Below are 24,119 nucleotides of genomic sequence, written 5' to 3'. Positions count from 1 at the left end.
CGACATCCAGTCTTACCACCTTGAGCTACAGGCAGTACAGTTTAACCCTCCTGTCTTCTGAAGAATAACTTGCTTACTTGTTAACCCAGAGAGCCATCCCTGGTTGACTGGTCCAACATCACATTTCCTTGTTATATACATCTCAGGGCAAAAGCCCTCAGCTATCTATGCCCCAACTGTCCATAAGATATCCGATTTTATATTATGTCTAAAATTTAGATTTTTGTACTTCTTAGAGTAAGGAAATAGAGACCCAACAAAAGTTGAGTAAGTCAAACAAGGTGATGCAGCTCATTAATGATAGAGTAAAGGTGTACACTAGGGAATTCTGACTCCCAAGGCAATGTTCCTTCCACTGTATCGTTTTGCATAAATAGAGAAAAAAATGAATAAAACAAAAATAAAAATGCAGGAAAGTGACAGATTTATTGGGTTCTACAAAAGAGTAAAAGGCAGTAATAGGTAAGTTATCACTCTTCTTTGCCTGTTGGGTAAATATTAGTTACGAATTTGCTCCCTAATGTAAATCAGCTCATTAGGATACTTAAGATTTTATACCTTTTGATTTTAAATATGGACTTGCTTATTCAGAAGAACAAGAAGAAGGTCAAGTATCTATTGTATTGATTTTCCAGAGCACATATTAAGAAGATCCAGATGCAAATGCATCTCTCCACTGTGTTAGCTATTTCCTGAAAGGGGAGGGGGAACCTCATTAGATCTTTCGTAATCATATTTCACTTGCTTTGCACATTCAAGATTACAGCCATTACTGTTTTTTAAATAAACATATAGTATAAATATCTGGCTAGCAATAAATATGGAAATCAGGCTCTGCCTCTTGCTACGATGAATTTAAACATGAAGGAATAGGTATGAAAACAAATGTGAAAATAATACTATTAGCAAATGCAGTTGCCATAAATGTTATTAACATAATTATCTTTGTAGCTTCAGTAGGTTGCTAATCACATATTTCTACTGGCAGACAGGTTGAAATAACTTATTCCTTCTAGAACTCAGGAATATACTTAAAGGTAACCATTGTTCTTATATCAAAACAATAAAACCTGAGTTAACTGAATAGAGGAAATGGGTGTGAACTGGATAAATTTCATGAGTTTTTCATGCTACAAAATGATTCTGAAGAATCCTTTACTGACTCTAAGAAAGTAAATCTTAGTATCAAAGGCTATTTAGTAAAAAGAAATACATACTTTCAAATTTTAAAAGAATACTAATAGTTAAATTCAGATTAATATTCACCAAACTTGTAACTGCTTAACCTTTTCCTGGTAGTCTTAGTTTCCATAGATAATTTGTTGAAATTACTTGTCTTTACTATGATTCTCAATATAGTTTACTTATTCAAATTAAAACCAAATATAGAATTATAGTAGACAACAATAAATATATAAATGATTTCCAATATTTGACTGAGCACTTGTTATATACCAGGAATATTTCCAAGGGATATAAGTGATGATGGTGTCTATCACCATCATCATTAATAACACATATTGCCCTTATAGATGGCATGCCCTCTTCTAAGTTCTTTCTATGTTAACTGTTTAATACATAATCATCCCAACAATGCTACCAGAAGGGAACACTCTCTGGGAGTGACCTCTGGTAATGTATATAATAAAAAATAATAATGTGTAATAAAATGATTATTGTCTTAAACTGCTTAGTTTTGGGGTTATTACACAGCCATGAAAAAGGAGAACAATCTCTTTGGCCATGATGATTGGTTCAGAGATGAGCTTGTGTCCTGAGTCAACCAATGGCATTCAGTGGCTTAAGACAATAATCATTTTATTACACATTATTATTTTATTGGTCAGTAATTTGTATAAATGTCCACAGGGTGATTCTTCTGTCCCATGTGACATTATCAGAGATCACTCCATGGTGTTCACTTGGTAACTGGGCTGGGCTGGTCTGGAAGGTAAAAAATGGTTCATTTACCCAGGCTTCAAGTGGTTGGCTGGAAGGACTTAGCTGACATTAGCAATGTGCTATCTATATCCTTTTCTGCATGGTAGTCTCAAAGTAGTTGATCTTCTAGCAAGATGGGTCAGCATTCCCAGAGAGAGGATTTTAAGAAGCCTGGGTGGAAGCTACAAGGCTTTTCGTGACCTCTTTATGAAATCCTAGAACACTACTTCTGCTATTTTCTGTTGCTCAAGCAAGTTACTAGGGCCAAGCCAGTATCAGCATAAGGGAAATGATAGTTTACTTTCCAGTGAGAAGAGCAACTGAATTTTTTGCAGCAGTCATTCATCTACATAGATCTGGAGTGATCTGCTTAGACAAGCCTGGTCATATGGTTTCTCTTTCTAAAGGTTAGAGTCAGCTCCATCCAAAGCATCTGACTGACAGTTTGAGAAGAGTAGTTCCCCAAAGGAAAAATAGGGTATTATGGCCAGGAGACAAGAAAGCAGATGCTAGGTATATAGAAAGAACACACTATGTTACAAACTGATGTTGGCATCACCAAATCTGTGATTTAAATAGCATTGTGGAATAAAAAAATATGCCAAAATTTAAAAAAATACATCAGTCTCATAAAAGTTTGAGTTGTATCCTAACTCAGCCATTAATTAGCTTGGGCTAATTATTTAAAATCTGAACCTTCCTGATCTATAAAATGTGGAGAATAATAACCCATCCCAGGGTTGCCATGAGCATTAGGGAAGTACTCTATATAATGTATTTGAGGTTTGTTCAGAAATATTTTCCCTTCTTTTTCTTCCCTGATGAAACTTCTTACACTGTAGCCATGAGCTCCTCTTGAAATTAATACCCACTTTGAGAGTGGCATAGAATGTAGTAGCCTATGGAGTTCGGAATGTGCAGAAACCAAGCATTGTTTACAAGCTGCTCTGGCCATCAGTTCGCCAAATCCAATTCACATTGTTCACTTTGATCAATACAAGCAGATACAGTTTGGTCTCTGTTCATGTGAGTGAGTGCCTCTATTCATCTTTTTCCTGTTTTATCTTCAAAATTCATTTCTCTCACAATCCTAAGCATTCAAGGCCATTGGTCTTGTAAGGAATGTTGGAGGTTGCTCAACCAATCTTAATAATGAAATTTAGGACTGAATTTACCTTTTCTCTTTTATTGGTCATCACTGATAAAACTTGATTGCTTAATATTTTTTCCAGACATTCAGGTCCTGGAAACTGTCTTCCAAATCCAGTGATTAAATGTGTCTTAAAATACCAGACCAATGACTTTTCAGTCTGGTGCTTTTCATCATGAAGACACAGCTGAAACTGAACTGTCCTTCAAGAAATGTTAGCCTTGATTTATACATTATTTTTTAATGCAAACATCAGCTGAAAATCTTAAGCTACTTATGTTGCAGATTTTTTTCATATATTATGGTTTCATTTACATATCTCTTCAATTAATGTGTCTAATTCTTGTATTTTATCTCAATTAAAAGTAGTCTTAGATTCAAAGCAAACAGGATATCGTGTGACATCTAAGGTTAGAACTAGTTCTTATTACCTCCTGCTATTATATGAGGCAAAAAAAAAAAAAAAAAGATCAAGAGAGAGAGAGAGAGAGATTGTTTTATTGTGTTTGTCTGACATCTTTAAAGTGAAGGTCTCAGTTTGGTACTATCCTGTCTTTAACACCACTCTAAAATTTACTTATCACCAAATTTTTAAAACAAACTGAGAATTTCACCTTAAGACAGCAGTATCCAACTAGATTGGTAAACTTACTTTGTTTTATTTAGACCTCACAGCAAATACCAGTTTTCCATTTATAACAAGGAAATAATGTTCCCTTTTTATATAAATTTGTTTAAGTAAAAGAAAATATTCCTAGAAGTGACACCCTGTGACTTAAAACTCAGGCGAAGCTCTTTACTTGGCTCATGGCCTCATATAGTTACTTTTGCCCTGGCTCCTGTTTATAAACCAAGGATACCAGCTTGTCTTGCAGCCTGGGTGCAGGGAAAGCTGTGCAAGCCTGTAGTCAAGTGGTCTGCAGGAGAGAGACAAATGCTGAACAAGCATCCTGCAGGCTACCTCTGATGGAGATCTGAACAGAAGGGAATATTCAGTGAGGCCAGACTGCTTGCTTCTATCAAATGAATCCATTCATCCCCAGAACAATCTACTAAATTGTACTTTCCAAATGCAGAAAAAGGGCCCAGGAGGGGAAATCCGTCTGATGGAGATATAGTATCACCTGAAATGAGAGAGCTGGTGCTAGATCCAAAGTGATTGTTTCCATTATCCTCGTGTCATCTTTGATTTGTCACATCAATTGCATTTGTGTAAAGCTTAGTTAATTAAGAAGACTGTGATCAAATTTCACAATACCTAAAATACCAGCGTCACCTGTCCTCATTCACAAACATGCACTTGTGCTCTAGAAATGCTGAATCGCCAATAGTTTTGGGAATATAGCATTCTAGCTCATACCTCTGGGTTGTGCACAGTGTGACCTCCACTGAGATTACTCATCTCCACTTTGCTTACTTTGCAAATTACTGTTCATCCTTCAGCACTTATCTCTGGTATCACTTTCCTGACCTCTAACCAGCTCTGAAGAAAGTTGCTTTGGCTAATTCATGCTTCTGCCTCTTACTGTGTGAGCATGGACAAGTTATGTAACCTTCCTTTGCTTTGACTTCTTCCTCCCTATAATGGGCTAATAATGGTGCTCACTTCTCAGAATTGTTATTAGGATTAAATTATAGAATCAATACAATTCAATGAGCTCACTGCCTGGCCTACAGTAAGTGTTCAATAGGTGTTTTGATTCCAAAGTATTATTTATTTTATCACTGCATTGACCACATTGATTGATTACATTTTATTAAACTGAGAGCTCCTTAGGCTTAGGTTATGGACTGAAATTTATTCAGTTTGTCCTTAGCCCCAATATAGAACAGAAATGCAGTACATTTACGTTTAATTGAACTGCATCTGGAGGAGGTCAGCTGATGCTGTTTTGCAAAATAATAATTAAAAACTAAAGTTTGTATCAGGCATTAAGCTGAGGCTTTATGTGTATTAATCTCTTTAATTCTACAATCTTTTAAGCTAGGTCCTATTATTATCTCTAGTTTAGAGATTAAAAAACTGAGGCAGAAAGAAGTTCATGCTTTTCCTAAGATCATACAGTAGAGTTAGGATTTAAAGCAAGGGAGTCAGACTCCAAAGATTTCTCTTTTAACAACTCCACTTTAATGATTTGCTACTCAGAAAATTTACATAATAGGTATTAGTCTACATGGGTATGTGTAATAGATTGTTGTTAATTTATTTCAAATGATAAACTTTTCGGTATAAGTCATAATATCACCACCAGTTGCATTAGCCCATGTACTAATTATATGAATCTGGTTCGTGCCATTTGTCAGTTACAAAAGCACCAAACTGACTTGAGCAAAACAAGGAATTCAGTGGTTTGCTACTGAAAAGTCCAAATACCAAATTAGGCATATCTGGACTCATACCATCAAGTAGTACTCAAGACTGTCTCTTGGTCACCATCTTTGGCTATTATTTCCTATGTGTGGTTGTCTTTTTTCTTAAACAGAACCACTTTATGTGGGAGTCCTGAACACTTCAGATTTATGATTTACCAGTTTAGCGAGCTCATGATAAAAAATACCTTTAAGAGCCAAAGTCTCAGAACTGAGTTATTGGGTAGTTTCATTCACATCTGAACCAATCATAGGCCACAGGGGGAGGAATATGCCAAGTCATGTGACTAGGTCCCATGATCACATGAATTGAGAGAATGTGAGAAGCTTGTTTCCCGAAAGGTAAACTCAATTGGTAAATTTAGGGGGGAAATGAAATTATTTATGGAGAGGCCAAAATAACATACAAGAACATATTAGTTTCAGATTCATTTTTATTTTCCATGAGACCTGCTTCTTGAGTCTTTATAGGACAACAGTTTTAGCAGTGAGTATAAATCAAACTAAATTTAATTTTTTAATTCTAATTTCTGAATATCAGTAATTTTTCTTCAACTACCAAATAGTATGAGTTGACATGTGTCTACATTTTTCAAGCTGCTTAGGTTCTTGGTCTAAATTACAATCTAGAAAGGGGCTAATGAGAAGATTACTGATGATGGCCTTTCAGTTTTCTATCAACTACATTCTATAGCATGATGCATCTCAGAATTAATTGATATTAGGATGTGTGTGTATTATGGATTTACATACTTTGTGTACTTTAACTTTCTGAATCTAAGAGGAACACTATTCAAGAAAGCTTGCATAGTGAGACTCATAATTGAAAAGAAGTAGTTTGGGTATATTCCTTCCCATAGAAGGAGGCTCTTGCAACCTAACAAAATTCTATGATACAAAGCAGTATGCCTTTACTGAGAATTTCATGTGAAGCCATGTTGCACTGGTGATTGTTTTTTCCTTGAGAAAAGTTGTCATCTCAGAAAGTGAAATGAAAATGGTTTTTGAGCTTGGCACTTGGGCTAGATCCAACTTAAAAAACTCAGAACATAAAATAAAAAAAAAATTCTTTAGACCTGTCTTCTCCTCAAATCATATCAATTCAAAAATATTTTCAAGCTCTGTCCCCATGGCTCAGACTCAGGTAGAGATAGATTTCAGTTTGCTGCAGATAAGACAGAAAGTGATTTTAAACCAACAAATAAATAAATATTAGAAGTTTTTTAGGTGCTATTTTCCTCCTTTTTCTGATGGCTGATTTTTAGCCCTCTCCCGGTTCCTTTCTTGTGCTACAGCAAGCTTCAGAAAAAAACTCCACGATGAAAGCAATTTCTAAATGCTCTCTTCTTCTTGCCCAAATAGTGGCAGAGACATCTAAATGAATCTCAATAGTTTAGTAAAATTGAATATAGCTTCTCTAGACCATCATAGTTAGTATTACTCCATTGTGAGTGTATCTGGATTGTAATTAAGAAAACTCAACATTGCCACGGACACTGAAGTGCTCTGGGAAAATGCCTAATTTACATAAAGCTATGCCAGCTCTCTATCTTCTGCATCTGGTGCATTGTGAAGGATGATGTGATTGTACAGACAAAATAGGGAAATACATAATGAGGACAGAGAACCACTCTCAGGATTGTCTATAGGTCAATTGAATATCTGAATTTTAATGCCAAAAAAATCATTCAGCTGTTGTAAATATTTAATACTATATGGATAGAAATGTCAGTGATCTGGCATTGGTGCAAAGAAACTACCAGATTTATCCATCCATCCATCCATCCATCCATCCATCCATTCATTTACCCATCCATCCATTCGATTCATTCATTCAGTTAGTCCACAAATATTTATTGAGTACCTTCAGTGTTACTTAGGTTTATGTTAGCAAGCAAGTAACAGATACCCAATTGGAATAGCTTGAATAATGCACATGAATTTTTCTTGTATAACAAGAAATCCAGAGGCATTGGTTGGTGATATTGGTTCTTTGGTGGCATAAGTGCCAGCATTGCAGCAATTTTCCTGATATGATAGCCACTGAAGTTGCAACTGCCAGGAAGTAAGAGGATTGAGGACAGCCAGCAGTGATTTTGTGGAGCTGGAGTCAAGAATGACCTGATGGTCAGCAGAGTAATTAATCCTGGAATAGTTGCTCTCTACTCCATGTGACCTTTCATCATTTTCAGCAGCCCCAAGCACAAGTACTTTCAAGCCTCTTCATTTGTCATATTGGCTAATCTTTAACTGGCCAGACAAATTAAATGACCAAACTCAGATAGAAGGGCTGGGGACTAACCATAAGAGACTCTTAACTCTAGGAAACAAACGGAGGTCACCAGAAGAGAGGCGGGTGGGGGATAAGGTAACTCAATGATGGGCGTTACGGAGGGCACTTGATGTGGTAAGCCCTGGGTGTTATATGCGATTGATGAATCACTGAACTCTATCTCTGAAACCAATAATACACTACATGTTAATTAAATGAATTTAAATTTAAGAAAAAAAGAAGGGTTGGGGAAATAGATACCACTTCTTAAAAAAAAAAAAAAAACTTTTATTCAAATTCCAGTTACTTAACATATAGTGTTATATCAGTTTCATGTGTACAATATAGTGATTTAACACTTCCATACCCAGTGCTCATCGTGATGAGTGCACTCCTTAATCTCCATCATCTAGTTCACCCATCCCTCCACCCTTGATGGGAGGAGAGGAAATGTCACATTGCAAAGGACTGCACAACGAGAGAGAGTAAGATTCTTTGGCCATTTCTACAGTCAGAAAAGGGGATATTAGTATTACTTGACATAAAGAGGTGATCAATACAAAAATTAAAAATGAACCAGCATCACTACATCAAGATCGCTATTACATTAAGATTTTCAAACCACAACAACCAATACAACCATCCCTACCCCCTTCCCAGATTCTCAGCCCTCAGACCAAACTTTGGGTTTACCTTACATCCTACTTCCAATTTAACTAAACTTAAAGCTTTTCGAGTCAGAAGAGGAGGGGACATGTGGCTCAAGGCAGTAGAACTATAAGGCTGAAATTTTTGCACATGGCTGCATCTGAAACATTGCTGTATTTATATTACTGGTTTCCTTTGATTTTATAGCTTTCTGGATGCTATCATTGACATGAATAAAATAAATTGTGAAGTGACAGTATTGTGAGTTTCTTTCCCCATGTATGTTGGCAGTTTCTAAAAGCTTATTCTAAAAGTTTAAATAAAGTATCTGATTTTTAAAATCGAAATATAATTGACATACAACACCTTATTAGACTCAGGTGTACATCATAGTGATTCAATATTGTTATACATTATAAAATGATCCCCATAATTAAGTTTAGTTACCATCTGTCACCATACAAAATTGTGACAGTTTTACTGACTACATTTCATATGCTGTACATTACATCTCCATGACTTATTTATTCTATAACTAGAAGTTTATACCGCTTAATTCCCTCATTTTGCACTGCCCCCCGCTCTTCTCCTCTCTGGTAATGAGCAGTGTGTTTCCTGTTTCTAGGAGTCTGTTTCTATTTTGTGTTGTTGGTTGATTCATTCTTTTTTTTTTTAGATTTTAGATGTAAGTGAAATCATATAGTGTTTGCCTTTCTCTATCTGACTTATTTCCCTTAGCATAGTACCCTCTGTCCATTCATGTAATTGTCAATGGCAAGATTTCATTCTTCTTTATGACTAATATTCCGTAGTATATATACCACATCTTCTTTGTTCATTTAACTATCAATGCACATGTAGGTTGCTTTTATATCTTGGCTATTGTAAACTGCTGCAATGAACGTGGGGGAGCATATCTCTGTTCAGACTGGTGTATTCTTCTTTTTCTTTTTGAATAAACAGCCAGAAGTAGGACTGGAATCATATGGTAGTTCTAACTTTTAATTTTTTGAGGAATCTCTGTACTGTTTTTCATAATGGCTACACCAATTTACATTCTCACCAACAGTATACTAGGGTACTTTTTCTCCACATCCTTGCCAATACTTGTTATTTCTTATCTTTTGAGACTGGTCATTCTTACTTATGTAAGGTGATATCTCACCTTACTTATGTAAGGTGGTTTCGATTTGCCTTTCCTTGATGGTTAATGATGTTGAGCTTCTTTCCATATGCCTGTGGGCTTTTGAAGTCTTCTTTGGAAAAATGTCTATTCAGGTCCTCTGCCTATTTTTTGTTTTGTATGTGTGTGTGCGTCGGGGCAGGGGCGGGTTATAGTAGGTTGTGCACATTCTTTATGTGCTTTGGATATTAACTCCTATTGGGTGTATAATTTGCAAATATCTTTTCCCATTCAGTAGATTGCCTTTTGGTTTTGCTGATGGTTTTCCTTGCCATGCAAAAACAGTTTAGTGTAATCCCATTTGTTTATTTTAATTTGTGTTGCCTTTGCCTGAGGAGACTGGTCCAAAAAAAATATTGCTCAGAATCTTGTCAAAGGATTTACTGCCTGTTATCTTCCAGGATGTTTGTAGTTTTAGGTCTTAATTCAAGGCTTTAAATCCTTTTAAATTTTTAAAAACGTTTTTATTTATTCATTCCTGAGAGACACACACACAGAGAGAGAAGCAGAGACATAGGCAGAGGGAGAAGCAGGCTCCATACAGGAAGCCCAACATGAGACTCTAACCTGGGACCCCGGGATTATGCCCTGAGCCAAAGGCAGACGCTCAACCACTGAGCCACCTAGGAGTCCCCCGTTTAAATAATTTTTATGTGTGGTATAAGATAGTGGTCCAGTTTCATTCCTTTTCATGTAGCTGTCCAGGTTTTTTCAACATCAGTTGTTGAAGAGACTGCCTTTTCCCCATTATATATTCTTTCCTCCTTGGCCATAGATGAATTGACCATGTATCTGTGAGTTTATGTATGGGTTCTCTATTCTATTGACCCATGTATCTACTTGCATGCTAGTACCATACTGTTTTGATTACTATTACTTCATAGTATAGTTTGAAATCAGGGTGCATGATGCCTCCAGCTGTATTCTTCTTTTTAAAGATGACTTTGGCTATTCTGGGCTTTTTGTGGTTCCATAGAAATTTTAGGATTCTTTGTTCTAGTTCTATGAAAAATAATGCCATTGGTATTTTTTATGGGAATAGCATTAAGTCTGTAGAATGCTTTGGTTAGTGTGGACCTTTTAACAATATTAATTCTTCCCATCTGTGACCATGGTAGTACTCTTTGCCAGGTAGTATCTCAATTCTAAGCTTTTCCCTTTCAGCTCTTTAAATATACCATGCCAGTCTCTTCTGCTCTGCAAATTTCTGCTGAAAACTCAGCTAATGGTCTTGTAGAGTTTCCCTTTTATGTGACTATTCATTTTTCTCTTGTTGTATTTAAGATTCTTTCTTTATCTTTAGCTATGTCATTTTTATTATAATGTGTCATGGTATGGATCTACTTGGGTTTTCTTGTTTGGAACTCTGTACTTCTTGAAGCTGTATGTCTGTTTCCTTCCCCAGGTTAGAGAAATTTCAATGAACATTTCTTCAAATAAGTTTTCTACCCCCTTTCTCTTTTTCTTTTCATCCGGGATCCCTATAAGGTGGATATTAATTTTATAAACTCTTTTTATCTTTTTGCTGTTCTGATTGGACAGTTGTCATTGCCCTGTTTTCCAGATTGCTGACCCATTCTTCTCTGTCATCTAATCTGCTGTTGATTCTCTGTGGTATATTTTTTTATTTCAGTTATTGTATTCTTCAACTCTGACAGATTCCATCATATTTTTTAACTCTTTCTTGAAGTTCTCACTGCATCACCCCCATTCTTTGGTGAGTTCAGTGAGCATCTCTATGACCATTACTTTGAACTCTCTATCAGGTAAATTTTTACCTCTGCTTAATTATGGTTTTCTTCTGTAGTTCTATCTTGTCCTTTCATTTAAAACATACTTCTCTGTCTCATCATTTTGTTTGACTTGTATCTGTTCCTATGAATTAGGTGGAACAACTACCTCTCCCTATCTTGAAGGAGTCGCCTTGTGTAGGAACCTCCCCAGTGTTGACTTCATGTGCTGGCAGCTTTGACAGACCTGCTGGAGCAAGAGCAGGTATAGGCCAGGGAAGGTCCAAGGTGTACCACACCAGGGCCATCCTGGTAGGACAGCTGAAGTTGATGTGGTCATGGGCCAGGGCGTGTTATAACAGAGCCACTTTGGTGGGACATTTGGAGCCAGAACAGGTGTGGGTCAGGAGATTCCTGAAACTGGCCATATCAGTACCACCTTGCTGGAATGGCTGGAGCTGGAGTGAGCTGATGGCTTAGGGCTCTTTGGGTTGCCCTAGAAGCCTGGCTAGGGTGCCAGGACTCCTGTTATCAAGGTTGGGGGCGGGCATGGGGAATGGAGCTTGCTAGTGCCTCCCCCTCCTGAGAAAGTTTTAGCAGTTCCTCACCTTTTAGTAATCTAAGCTTAGTAAATGTATTTCCTTCACTTATAGTCTAGTCGCCCTTTTTAAGATACTGTTTTTTTTTTTTTCCACTGTATCCCAGGACAGGCAAGCCAGTGAACTGGCCCCTCAGTGATGTACTTTCCTATTACAGATCATCACACTGGAGATGGGATTCCCATCATTTACATCTTTCTGTCTACCCTACTCTTCTTGTTTTATATATAAAAATTTTATTTATTTATTTATTCATGAGAGACAGAGAGAGACAGAGAGAGAGAGAGAGAGAGAGAGAGGCAGAGACACAGGCAGAGGGAGAAGCAGGCTCCATGCAGGGAGCCCAGTGTGGGACTCGATCCCGGTCTCTAGGATCACACCCCGGGCTGATGGCGGCGCCAAACCGCTAAGCCACGGGGGCTGCCCTACCCTACTCTTCTTTATGTTGTCCCCCTATCATTTGTTGTGTAGAAACTGCTCCTAATTGTTCTATGTGTATGTATAGAGTTGGTGTACCCATGGGAAGAGGTGAGTTCAGGGTCTTCCTACACTGCTACCTTGAACATAATTTCTAAATGTTCCATACTATTGAAAGTAAATATTTAGAAATGAGGATTTTATAACATTTCTTCAACTTTAAAATTCATGTGAAAGCTCTGGCATGTTTTTATGTAACTCAGACTGCCTATATTAAGTGATGCTAAGCATAGAGCAAATAATCTATAAATATTTTCTGATAAGGGAAACTAAACCCTTCCAAACCATTCAGGCATTTCCACAAAAATAGCCATGCTAGTTGTGTGGTATTCTGTAGGGGAAAATAAAACAGTTGATTATTATTTTCCACTTCTCAGGGGGCTGGTGAAAGAATGCATATGCTAAAGAGGTTTTGGGCAGTTCTTCCAAATTACAGAAATAGCCAGTTATCAAATTATTTTGCCATTTCAAACACATACACAAGAATCAGATTAGATCCAAGAGTGTTCTATGATCAAGGTTTACACATTTCATCCTTACATGAAAATCAGGTTATTTTTTCTGAAGTTAAATTAATTATAATAAACCTGAAGGTATCAAAGTCTCCCACAGAGACTGTCTGAGCATAATCGCATTAGAGCATAATGTTCTCTTATTTTATCATACATCTATGAGACAGGCATATAAAGCATTGAGAGCCACAGGCTTTTTGTCAAGGACTTACCCCTCCCAAGATTTCCATGCTCTCAGTTGTAATTTACTCAACTACCATGACATCCTAATAAAATAAGAGAAACAGTGTGTCTTGTTCAATTCCCCAGGATTTGGCTTCTGAGGCAATAGGTGAGTTCAGGGATAGAGACACCTCTCTTTTGCTTGCTATCAATTTTATAGATCTGAAGACGCCTAAGAGGTTTTATGTGCCCTGTTCTTTCTCTCTTGTCTAAAGTCTCCATCAGTGCCAAGAGCATCTCACTGGGAGTTTGAACTTTCCTTTAATCTAATCCATTTAGAAAATGACTCACAATTTATTGAATAAAGTAGAGAAAATTGATACCTTTTCATTAGGCTGACAAAGTCTTTTTCACTGTTGGCATCTGAAATGTGTTTTCTATTTAAATTTTATTTATATCAATCTTCTCTAGTGGGAGCAAGATTAAAATGAAAGATCATACAATCGTGTACAACTTTCCCATTACTGCCAAGATTGTAAGCCCTCGTTTTGCAAAGGAACTTGATGCCAAGAATTTTCTGGGAATAATTTAATATTTGGGATTAGTTGTAAAGTGGAATCAACCAAAAGTGATATTTTAATGTATCAATAACAGTAAAAGTGATTAGTTAACATATGAAAGGAAGAAAATTTACACAACTGACATTATTTGGTAATGGTAAATCTGTATCAATTTTAGCAAAATTTTAGCAAAAACTGTATTATAGAATGTAATAATAACCTCACAAAGTACTTTTTCAAATTGGGAAAATACTTGTATACAAATATATTCCTCCAGTGAACCATTTCTAAACTGTAAGAACACACAGAGCTAGCACTCAAAAGATATATATGTGCACGTGGCTTAAAAGTTTCTTATAAAGGGTGCCTGAGTTGTGCAGTAGGTTTAACGTCCAACTCTTGATTTCAGCTCAGGTCATGATGTCAGGGTCATGAGATTGAGCCCCACATCAGGCTCTATGCTTAGCATGGAGTCTCCATGAGATACTCTCTCCCTCTCCCTTTGTCGCCCCCACCCCCACTTCTCTCTCTCTCTTTCTCTTTCTCTCAAATAAAGGAACAAATCCTTATTTTTCAAAGTGCCTATAAATATCTTTTTAAATCTGATTTTCCCTTTGATTTAAAATATAGAGACATTTTGGAGATTTTCTCTACACCCACATCCAAGTAACAGTCCCTCCATTCTGTTTCCATGAATGTAAATGGACCAAATAGAAGGGACAACCACCAGGAAGCCAAATTTCAAAGGGACAAACATAAAAGCACATTTAATTCTGAAATAGAAAGATTCTCCATGCTAAGTATGCTAAACCTACAATGTATGTGTGTAGTAAGTACATCCCATTCAGCAAGGACTTCCAAGAAGTATCAATTTACACTAAGGAATGTAATATTCTTTTTGTCCTCATTTTTGTTTTGGCTTAGAGCCTTTGTTCTGTCTGACCTCATGATTCTCTCCTCAGGTGTTACAACCCTCTGGATTAGATTTCCTTGAGGAGGAATTATTCACAAGGAAATTGAGGTTTTGCTGCTCCTGCTACTGCTGCTGCTGCTGTTGTTATTCTTGTTGTTGTTGTTGTTGTTGTTGTTGTTTTACTATGTCAGGTCTACTCCACAGATAGTCGCCATGGACTATGAAGACTGACGGTTCACTAGGTTTACTAGGTGGCTAAGAACATGTTTCTGCACCCCCAAAAGACAAACAAAATCCATGCTCTACTAAAATCATTAAGAATTCTAACCAGGGTTTTTGAAGCTGTGCAGAGAAATGAGTACTTCTGGTGAGAAATAGCATTATTACAGTTTCTTGACAGTTTATATATCACAAATGCTAAACATTTTTTTAACCTTTTGACTCAAAAATACCACTTATTGGAATTTACCCTGAGGAAATAATTAAATACTTTTGCAAAGGCATATGTGCAAAGGTGTTAATATAAGCATCCTTACTCATAGCAAACGACTAGCAACAAAAAAAGACAAATTTCCAATCATTAGGGGGCTGGTTAAATAAGATGTACCCTAAAAAGGCATATTGTATATGCCTTAAAGTAATAATGCATTTCTTATGTTTATAGACATGGAAAAATATTTATGATTCCACGGTTAGATTTTAAAGAAGAGTAACAGATGATATGTGTGGAATGATCTTACTTTTAGAAAAAAAATTGTATATGTTGGTATATACATTTTTTCAACTGTTTAAAAAAATGTATATTGATGACCTGCTATATGACAGCACCATTCCTGCCACTTGGGAATATAAATCCAATCTTTATGGAACTTATAGTCTAATGGGAGGAAAGGACAAACATCCAGAAAACTACAAATGTGCGAATTCAGGGAATAACACATACTATAAGGAAAATAAAGCAGGCTATAAAAAGAAAAGTGTTAGGGTCAGGTGGGTGTGGATTGTTTTAGATAAATTATCAAGAGAGGCCACTCTAAGACAAAACAGAACAAAACAGGTGAATTGAGGCTCAGTTGATGTCAATTCTGGGCAAACATGCCCTGGACAGAGAGTGAGCCAAATCGGAAAAAAGACTTGTAAGTTTGCAGAAGAGTTAGAAAGGTAGAGAGATTGATCCAAAATGGAAGGTGGAGGTGGGGCTGATAGAAAAACATGGATGGAGAAATGGGAAGAGCCAAGTGATAAGAACCATTGAAGGCTATAGTAAGGAGTACAGAATTTATTTTCACTTAGCTGAATACCCTCTAGGTCCATCCATGTTGTTGCAAATGTCAAGATCTTACTCTTTTGTGGCTGTATTATATCCTGTGTTTGTGTGTGTGTGTGTGGGGGGGGGGTGTATGTACATACCACATCTTTTTCTTTTAAAGATTTTATTCATTTATTCATGAGAGACATGGAGAGAGAGGCAGAGACATAGGCAGAGGGAGAAGCAGGCTTACTGCTGGGACCCAATACGGTACTCAATCCCAGGATCCCTGGATCACAAACTGAACCAAAGGCAGATGCTCAAACACTGAGCCACCCAGGTGCCCCCATACCACATTCTTTATTCATTCATCTATTGATGGACACTTGAGTTGCCCCTATATCTTGGCCATTGTAAATAATGATGCCACCAACAAAATGAAAAGGCAACCTATTAAATGAGAGAAGATATTTGCAAATGATATAAAGGTTAATATCCAAGATGTATTAAAAATGTATACAACTCAACATCAAAAAAGTCTAATTAAAAAATGTGCAGAGCAGTGAGAGTGACAGAACATGAGAAACACCTAACTCTGGGAAACGAACAAGGGGTAGTGGAAAGGGAGGTGGGCAGGGGGTTGGGGTGACTAGGTGACAAGCACTGAGGGGGGCACTTGATGGGATGAGCACTGGGTGATATGCTATATGTTGGCAAATTGAACTCCAATTTAAAAAAAAGCTCAAAAAATAAAAAAAATAAATTTAAAAAATGTGCAGAGGATCTAAAAAGACATTTTTCCAAAAAAGATATAACGATGGCCAACAGACACATGAAAAGATCCTCAACATCACTCATCATCAAGGAAATGCAAATCAAAACCAAAATGAGATATCACCTCATACCTGTCAGAACGGTTTAAACACACACACACACACACACACACACACACACACTCAAGAAATAACAAGTGTTGATGGGAATGTGGAGAAAAACAAGCCATCATGTGTTATTGGTGGGAATATAAATTGGTACAGCCGCTGTGGCAAATATAGAGGTTCCTCAAAAAATTAAAAATAGAAATACCATATGTTCCAATAATTCTACTATTGGGTATCTTCCCCCCCAAAAATGAAAACACTAATTTGAAAAGGTATAAGTGGGGATCCCTGGGTGGCTCAGTGGTTTAGCACCTGCCTTTGGCGTGATCCTACAGTCCCAGGATTGAGTCCCACATCGGGCTCCCTGCATGGAACCTGCTTCTCCCTTTGCCTATGTCTCTGCCTCTCTCTCTCTCTCTCTCTCTCTCTCTCTCTCTCTCTCTCTCCCCACCCCGTGTGTGTCTCTCATGAATAAATAAAAATAAAATCTTTAAAAAAAAAAGGTATAAGCACTCCTATGTTTAATGAGGGCTCTTCTTGCTGCCATCACCCTGACAATCCAAATCAGATCCACTCATTGGTTTCCCTAGTATCTTGTTCATAATTTATCTGTATGTATTATCACATCATTACACTTAGTGTATACCTCCCACAATAGACTATAAGCCACCTTATGGTAGAAACCATGTCTGTTTTATATTTATTTAGGTCATTAACAGCAGTTAATGAATACCTTTGAATAAATAAAAGATAACTTTTGTCTTCAAATACCTTCAAGGGAGATAAATTCCCCCAGTTTGAAAAGCACTGGAATAGAATTTGTAGAAGGAAAGCAATACTAAGCAATCACACCATTAGTTTCACTTTTGTCTCCGAGATATATTGTAGGTTCTACAAATAAATACAGTCTAGTTAGCAAAAACTGAATATATGCATCCCACAATTAGTATAAACTTCCATTAACGATAGGCATTAACTCTCTATGAAAGTAATTGGTTGGATGCATACATAGCTGGCTAGAGGACACATGGACAAAGAAGAGAATAATTGCCTCGCGTTGAGTATAAAATTTATTATGTATTACACTAAGATGTTGAGCTCATCTGAAATTTACTATAACCAGTTGTGATTTTTATTGACTGCCTTTATAACTCAAGAATCTGAAACTTGACATAAACAACTTCTGAAGCCATTCTACCAGTGAGTGGTGGACTTGAAGATTCAAACCCAGGTCCCTCTATCCCATATCAAAGAGCTTAGAGTCATAACCATTACTTAATGCCTCTATACCCTGGACCCTATCCTTAAATGAGAGCTCACAGGAAAGATGGAATTTGGAATGACTGCAGGCCACAGTACTCTATGCCTTTAACTTTCTGTTTACTTTGATAAAGACAATAACACAGAGGGAGTCATGGCAGGTCTTTTGAAGGAAAGCATTGTAACAACTGTTCCAACAACCTGTGCATAAAGGAAGGCAGGAGCTGTCCCAGCTATGTCCCCAACTCTCCTGGAGTTCCAGCCATTGCCTAAACTGCATGACAGTTTGCACAAAAATGAGCCTGGAAATTTGTCTTGATTGATGTACTCATAACCTACTTCTGGGAACATGAATGAAATCATATGTCCCACCATTTAATTTATGCTTAAACTCTCATAAGTCATAGAAACAAGCTGAGACTTTGGCATAATATTGAAGAACAATGGTTCACTCTCTCACTTTGTGAAGAATTGCCTTTTCTGTTTTGGAGTGATTTTATTCTTTGGAGTAATAAAAGTGATGATGCCAATGATAATAATAGCTAATATTCATTGAACATTTATTGAATGCCAGACACTCTGCTAAGTGCTCTGAATGAACTTTCTCATGAAATCCTCCCAATCCTTTGATATAAGCACTATTCTTTTTTTTCTTTTTCTCTGTTTTTTTTCCTATTCATTCATTCATAAACTATAAACCTGTCTTGAATTAGTCTGTGCCATTTGAGGATAAATGCAGCAGGATCCCTGCCCTCCAGGAGCACACTGCCTGGTGAATAGGCAGTCATATGAGCTAATAATTTGAATCCAGTGTGGTTAGGGTTACAGTTGATGTAGTTGAGTTTTGACCATATGGTTTCCTCAGTTGTTCCTAACATCACTTTCAGCTCTGCCTTTCTTCACAATTCTGGAGTAGGCATCCAAAATCAAGACCTATCCCTTCTGTGTGAATGTAGCCGTGCTTATGTGGCATTTCAGCTGTTTGCTTCTTCTTTCTTCCGTCTTGTACATCCCTGCCAAATCCATCTTCCCCAACCACCTTGTTAATCACATCTTCCCTTTGCACACAGAATCTAGAATATTCAGTGCCTTATCATTCCTTTAAGGGGAGAAGAAAAAAAGCCTGAGCTTCATGCTTTCAAGAACTTCCACAATCTTATCAAGATTTCCTCTTCCCACTCCCCAGTGGGAGCCTCCTCTTCCAGCACAATAATGTACTACCAAGGAAGCACTTCGCTTATTTATACCCCCTTACCATAATGTATGCCAAAATGGCAAAATAGTGCTGATATTAAGAAAGTCTGAGCTAAATTCTTACTTTGTTCCCATCGAAGGAACTCTTTAAGAATAAGGCAAAAGTTAATTAAACTATTCTTAAAATGTCAAAAAAAAAAAAGTCTGAGCTACATTAGGGCAGGGACTATGTCATGTTCATTATTTTATCCATCTTACTAAATCAGGTAGTCCTTTGACTACAGAAAGTGCTCAAAGAACGTTTACTGAGTTGAAACCCAAATATTATCCATTGAAATGATAAACAAAGACTGCACTTCTTCAACAAGATAATGTGTATTTGCTGTATTTATTCAGCCCCTTGCTTAGCAGTACCTAAGTTCTGTTTACATGGAAAAATGCCTCAATAATAACAACAACTAATAGGACTTCTGGTCTATTTAAGGTTTGTCATTGAAAGATGGATTGATTCTCCTTTGACAGTCTCCCTTTTGCTCTGTAGCAACATGACCTGGTATAAGGGTGAAATCAAAACTCATGATTAAAATAGCTTTAGTGATTTTAAGAACCTCTCAAAGAATGGTGAACATTCTTGAAAAAGTTGAAGATCATATATTTTCCTGAATATGGCACATTCATAGAGTGAATTCTCTGCCTATGTCTCTGTCTCTGTCTCTCTCTCTCTCTCTGTCTCTCATGAACAAATAAAAATAAAATCTTTTAAAAAAGGTATAAGCACTCCTATGTTTAATGAGGGCTCTTCCTGCTGCCATCACCCTGACAATCCAAATCAGATCCACTGATCTGAACCCCAGGGTTAAAAGGGAGACTCTTTCATAATCACCACATATAAGAAAGAGTTAGGTTTTGCAGCTGATATTTAATGAACTCAGTTATTCTAGGGGATAAAAAGTTGTCATAGAATTTAGGCATCTACCTCACAAGTTTCTTGTGGCTTCAAAAATTGTTCACTACTGGGGTTTTCTACTAAAACGTTAGAAGTAATAAAATCAAGCAATATCTATATAGCCCTTCGGTCTAGGAAGAAACAAGCGTCATGTTAACTGGCTCTTACCCACAATATTTTTTTAAGTTAACTTAATTTTATAAGAAACTGGGTGCTTTGTGTTTTCAAGTGTTTTGTGTTTACATGAAATTTATTTTCAACAATAATACACGAGAGAGAATTGATTCATTCACTCAGCAGTCAGTAAATGCTTTTTGAGAGTTCTGTGAATCCTGAACACAAAACTAGAATGAGTTAGGATTATTATGATGCAAACCAAGGATTCTATCATGAAGCAGGTCTGTATTTTAGTGTTAATATCCCTATGCTTCCTACCTAGGTAAGCTTGGCAAAGTGATTTAACCCCTCTGGCCTTCAGTATTTTCATCCATACAATCAAAGTAATACCCACCTTTAGGATTGCTATGAAGATTAAGATAATACTTTTAAAGTTTCCGTCTAACACAGACACAGAGGAGGCCATCAAAAACTTCCGTTATCATTTTTATTACTGCACTGACCATTATAATTCAAGATATTTAGAATTATTTGTGTTTAAATTTTTCTTATTATAAGTATCTCTGTAAGAAAAATTATAAAAGCAGTTAAGTAGCATTCATATTAGCTCACTGTATTAAATCTAATCAATCATTCCTCCTGCAATAATCTGAAGGTTTTAGGTAGCTTCCTCTATGGGAGAAGAGGGAGCAATTTATAAATCCTCTTTGTGATTTTCTTAAAGTTATTGCAGGAAATATGAGTATATGAAAAAATTAGGAAACAAGATTGTAGCTTGACCTAGGACATGAAGTGATATATATTAAAATAACCCACGTAATGCATAAATCAGAAGCAAAATCAGTCTAATAGCATCTTTAGAAAAGCAACACCGGAAGAATGCACTAGATTCTAATAAGTCAGAGGGTAATATCGAAGCATCAAACTCTGTTTAGAAGAAGCAAGTGAAATATAAATTTTTAGAGATTACAGGCCTGTCTGGGGGACTTTTCTATTCTTAGAAAGCCTTTTGTTTTTCCTTGTGAGCCAGTGGACTTTTACTACCTGGAATTAAAGGTGATCTGTGGGTTTTGAGATGCCTTCTTTTTCGTATTGTCTACATTCTCATTTAGAAGATATGAATGCCTAAGAGAAAGAGAAACTGCTTTGTTACCTCGCAACAAAGTAGGTCAGCTCTGAGAGGGCAGAGAGCAGCCTAAAGAAGAAGGAACAGGGTCCTTCCGAAGGAAGTAAAGATGCTAAAGCTGACCTTACTGGCAGTTGTTCATTATTTGTGTGCCTCTGGGAAAAAAAAAAAAAAAGTCACAAACGCTAAACGGAAGACTTTTGGGAAAGGCAGTTTCCCCTCAGAGCTAAGATCAGAGGGTTTCCATTTGTGGTGTCGATTCAGGGCAGCAATAGTGAGATATTAGGAGGGATTTTAGGGGACAAGTGTGGGAAATGCCACCAGCCTTTTGCTAACTGAGTACTAGCCAAAAGGAAGCTTCAGATTGTAGGCTCTCAATAAACGCTGCCAAGTCCTGACTTTTATCTCATGTTACCGGAAACCTTGCAATTTATTTTTGTTCCCTTTCGACACTACATGTGTCTTTCTTGCTGCCAAAATACATGCGTCTCTTATTTACTGTTGTCACTTGTTAATTCACATAAATGAGGTCTCTTTTACCTGTGAATGGAATCTTGCCCTATTCCACATCCTTGTACAGAGCCCTGCCACTGAAAGGGAAAACATTCTTGTGGCACCCGGGTGGCTCAGTCAGTTAAGTGTCAGACTTTTGGTTTAGGCTCAGATCATGGTCTCATAGGTTATGAGATCAAGCTCCGCATCAGGTTCCACGCTCAGCAGGGTCTGCTTGAGATTCTCTCCCACTGTCCCTCCCCCCATTTGCACTTGCTCTAACTCTCTCTCTCTCTCTCAAATAAATAAATAAATCTTAAAAAGAAAAGAAAAACACTCTTAGCTTTCATAGTCATTTTGTACCCTACAGAGGATTTGTGTCTTCTGTTACTACTCCCTGTTTTGCCAAAATATCACATTGTCTTGCATACGGATAGGCTATTTACAAGATTTTACTTCCTATACTTGTGTGCTATATTCCAATGAAGATACATTTTATGTCATTCAGTCTGGTCCACACATAAGGTATGAATCAAATAGAGGCAAAATTACCCTTGAAAAATTCCTTAAATTGGCTGAATAATAGAGTAGACATGATTTTGCATATAAAATCAAATCTTTGCAATTCATACACTGGATTCCAAAGGAGGGAAAGTCCAAAGTAAGGGTAGTATAGAAAGAGGAAATCTTGAATGCAGGCAGATGGCTGGATGTTTAAACCATTCTGCTTTTAAGTTAGCAAGCTAATCCTTTTATGAAATGCCTAATTCCTGATGAGTGGAGAATTTCAATGTGCTCCTGCTTCATTGGTGGGGGGCAGTGTTAATCCATTTCATTTTAATATGAATCTTCTCTGATGTCAACAGATATCATCTGACCTCTTTGTCATTGTGAAGAGGAAGCATTATGATGGGAATTCTTCTTTGGGAGGTGAAGAGCTGGTAATTATCAATAGAACTAAGGTTCCAGTCCAGTATGAAAATAGCCAATTGAAAAGTGCCGTAAAGAAACACTGGTAGACATTTTGAGAATTTTGGATGGCAGAAATAATTCTTCACTCGTTAAGGAATTAAAGAATATGTGGAGCTTCTTGATTTGTGCAGAAAGTGCGTCCAGTCATTTTTTTTTTTATAAAATCTTGATATCAGAACAAAACCCAAAACAAATGTGTGCTATAAGCACATCCACTAAATTCACTGCCAGCTTCCTATTGTGCTCATCTTTGATATTACCCTAAAAAGTAGGGCTTTTTTATCAGAGGCTTAACTTTCAAAAGTTTCACCCACATCATATAAACATCATATAAACATCAAAAAGAAACCCAACCCATATCACATACCTTTGATTGTAAACAGATACTTTTATTTACTATTACTCATGGTTTTTATTTTACAGGTTTTGTTTATACTTTCAGTCACTTTGGTTTTCTTCTCAAAGCACTATGGTGGGGGATAAACCCTAATGCTGGGTACATAAGCTGGCTTGTCTGAAGGAATAGCTCTGTCATTCTGAAAAGCAGTTAACACTTTTGTCTCCTTCACTGAAAAGAAATAGTACAGGTCATGGGTTTGTGAAAACTAACACAAAAGTTCCCCCCAAAAAGTATGTCTCCCCACTCCATATGTTTTCATCCTTTATCATATGAGGAGATTTTTGACAAAATGTTGCTTGATCAAAACAGTCTGCATAAAATTTTATTTGCAATGTAAAACTGATACATGAAAATATTACTCTTCTTCATAGAGAATTCTTAGCCAGTCATAGAAAGTTAAAGAGAAGCTAGCGGGCTTCGGAGAAAATTGACACTTCGGGAGGGTCACAGCCCCCATGCCCAAGTTGCTTGGATGAATGCAAACAAATTTGTTTCCTGTTTTCGTGCAGCTTCCATAGTGATTGGTAAATGGTGGTGTGAGATGGAGCCTTGTCTAGAAGGAGAAGAATGTAAGACACTACCCGATAATTCCGGATGGATGTGCGCTACGGGCAATAAAATTAAGACCACAAGAGTAAGTTTATTACTTTCAAATGTCTCATGCACGTGACCAACTGTATGTGCCTTTGTGTTCTACAAACAGCCCCCAGAGAAACTTTGAACAGGAGACAAGAAAGCCTTTTTCCTGACAGAAAACATTCTTAACCACTCATATCCATGTCCATCCATCAATAAGAAGTTAGAGATTAAACTTGACTTTTCCATACTGGCCAGTTCATCGTTTCTGTGACTGGCTCATAAATAAAGCTAGGTTGCCATGGCCAAAGGGAAGAGGAACAGTAATTATTCAAATAATTCCAGCCAACAACAATGGCTTTCAAAATAGATTATAAAATAAGGGTCTT

General features: G+C 36.9%; 1 protein-coding gene across 2 annotated transcripts in view; it reads left to right on the top strand.

Moving 5' to 3' along the window:
- Positions 1-24,119, top strand: part of TAFA1 (TAFA chemokine like family member 1) — a 484,626-nt gene that overhangs the window by 452,348 nt on the left and 8,159 nt on the right. For both annotated transcript variants that reach the window (XM_072720498.1, XM_072720497.1), the window contains exon 4: positions 23,664-23,788. In XM_072720498.1, the coding sequence (XP_072576599.1) occupies positions 23,664-23,788 (125 nt within the window). The remainder of the gene's footprint in view (positions 1-23,663; positions 23,789-24,119) is intronic.

This window comes from Vulpes vulpes, chromosome 9 (genome assembly GCF_048418805.1).
Source record: "Vulpes vulpes isolate BD-2025 chromosome 9, VulVul3, whole genome shotgun sequence".
NCBI lineage: Eukaryota > Metazoa > Chordata > Mammalia > Carnivora > Canidae > Vulpes > Vulpes vulpes.
Note: the sequence above shows the minus strand (reverse complement) of the source record. Positions and strands in the feature narration are given on the sequence as shown.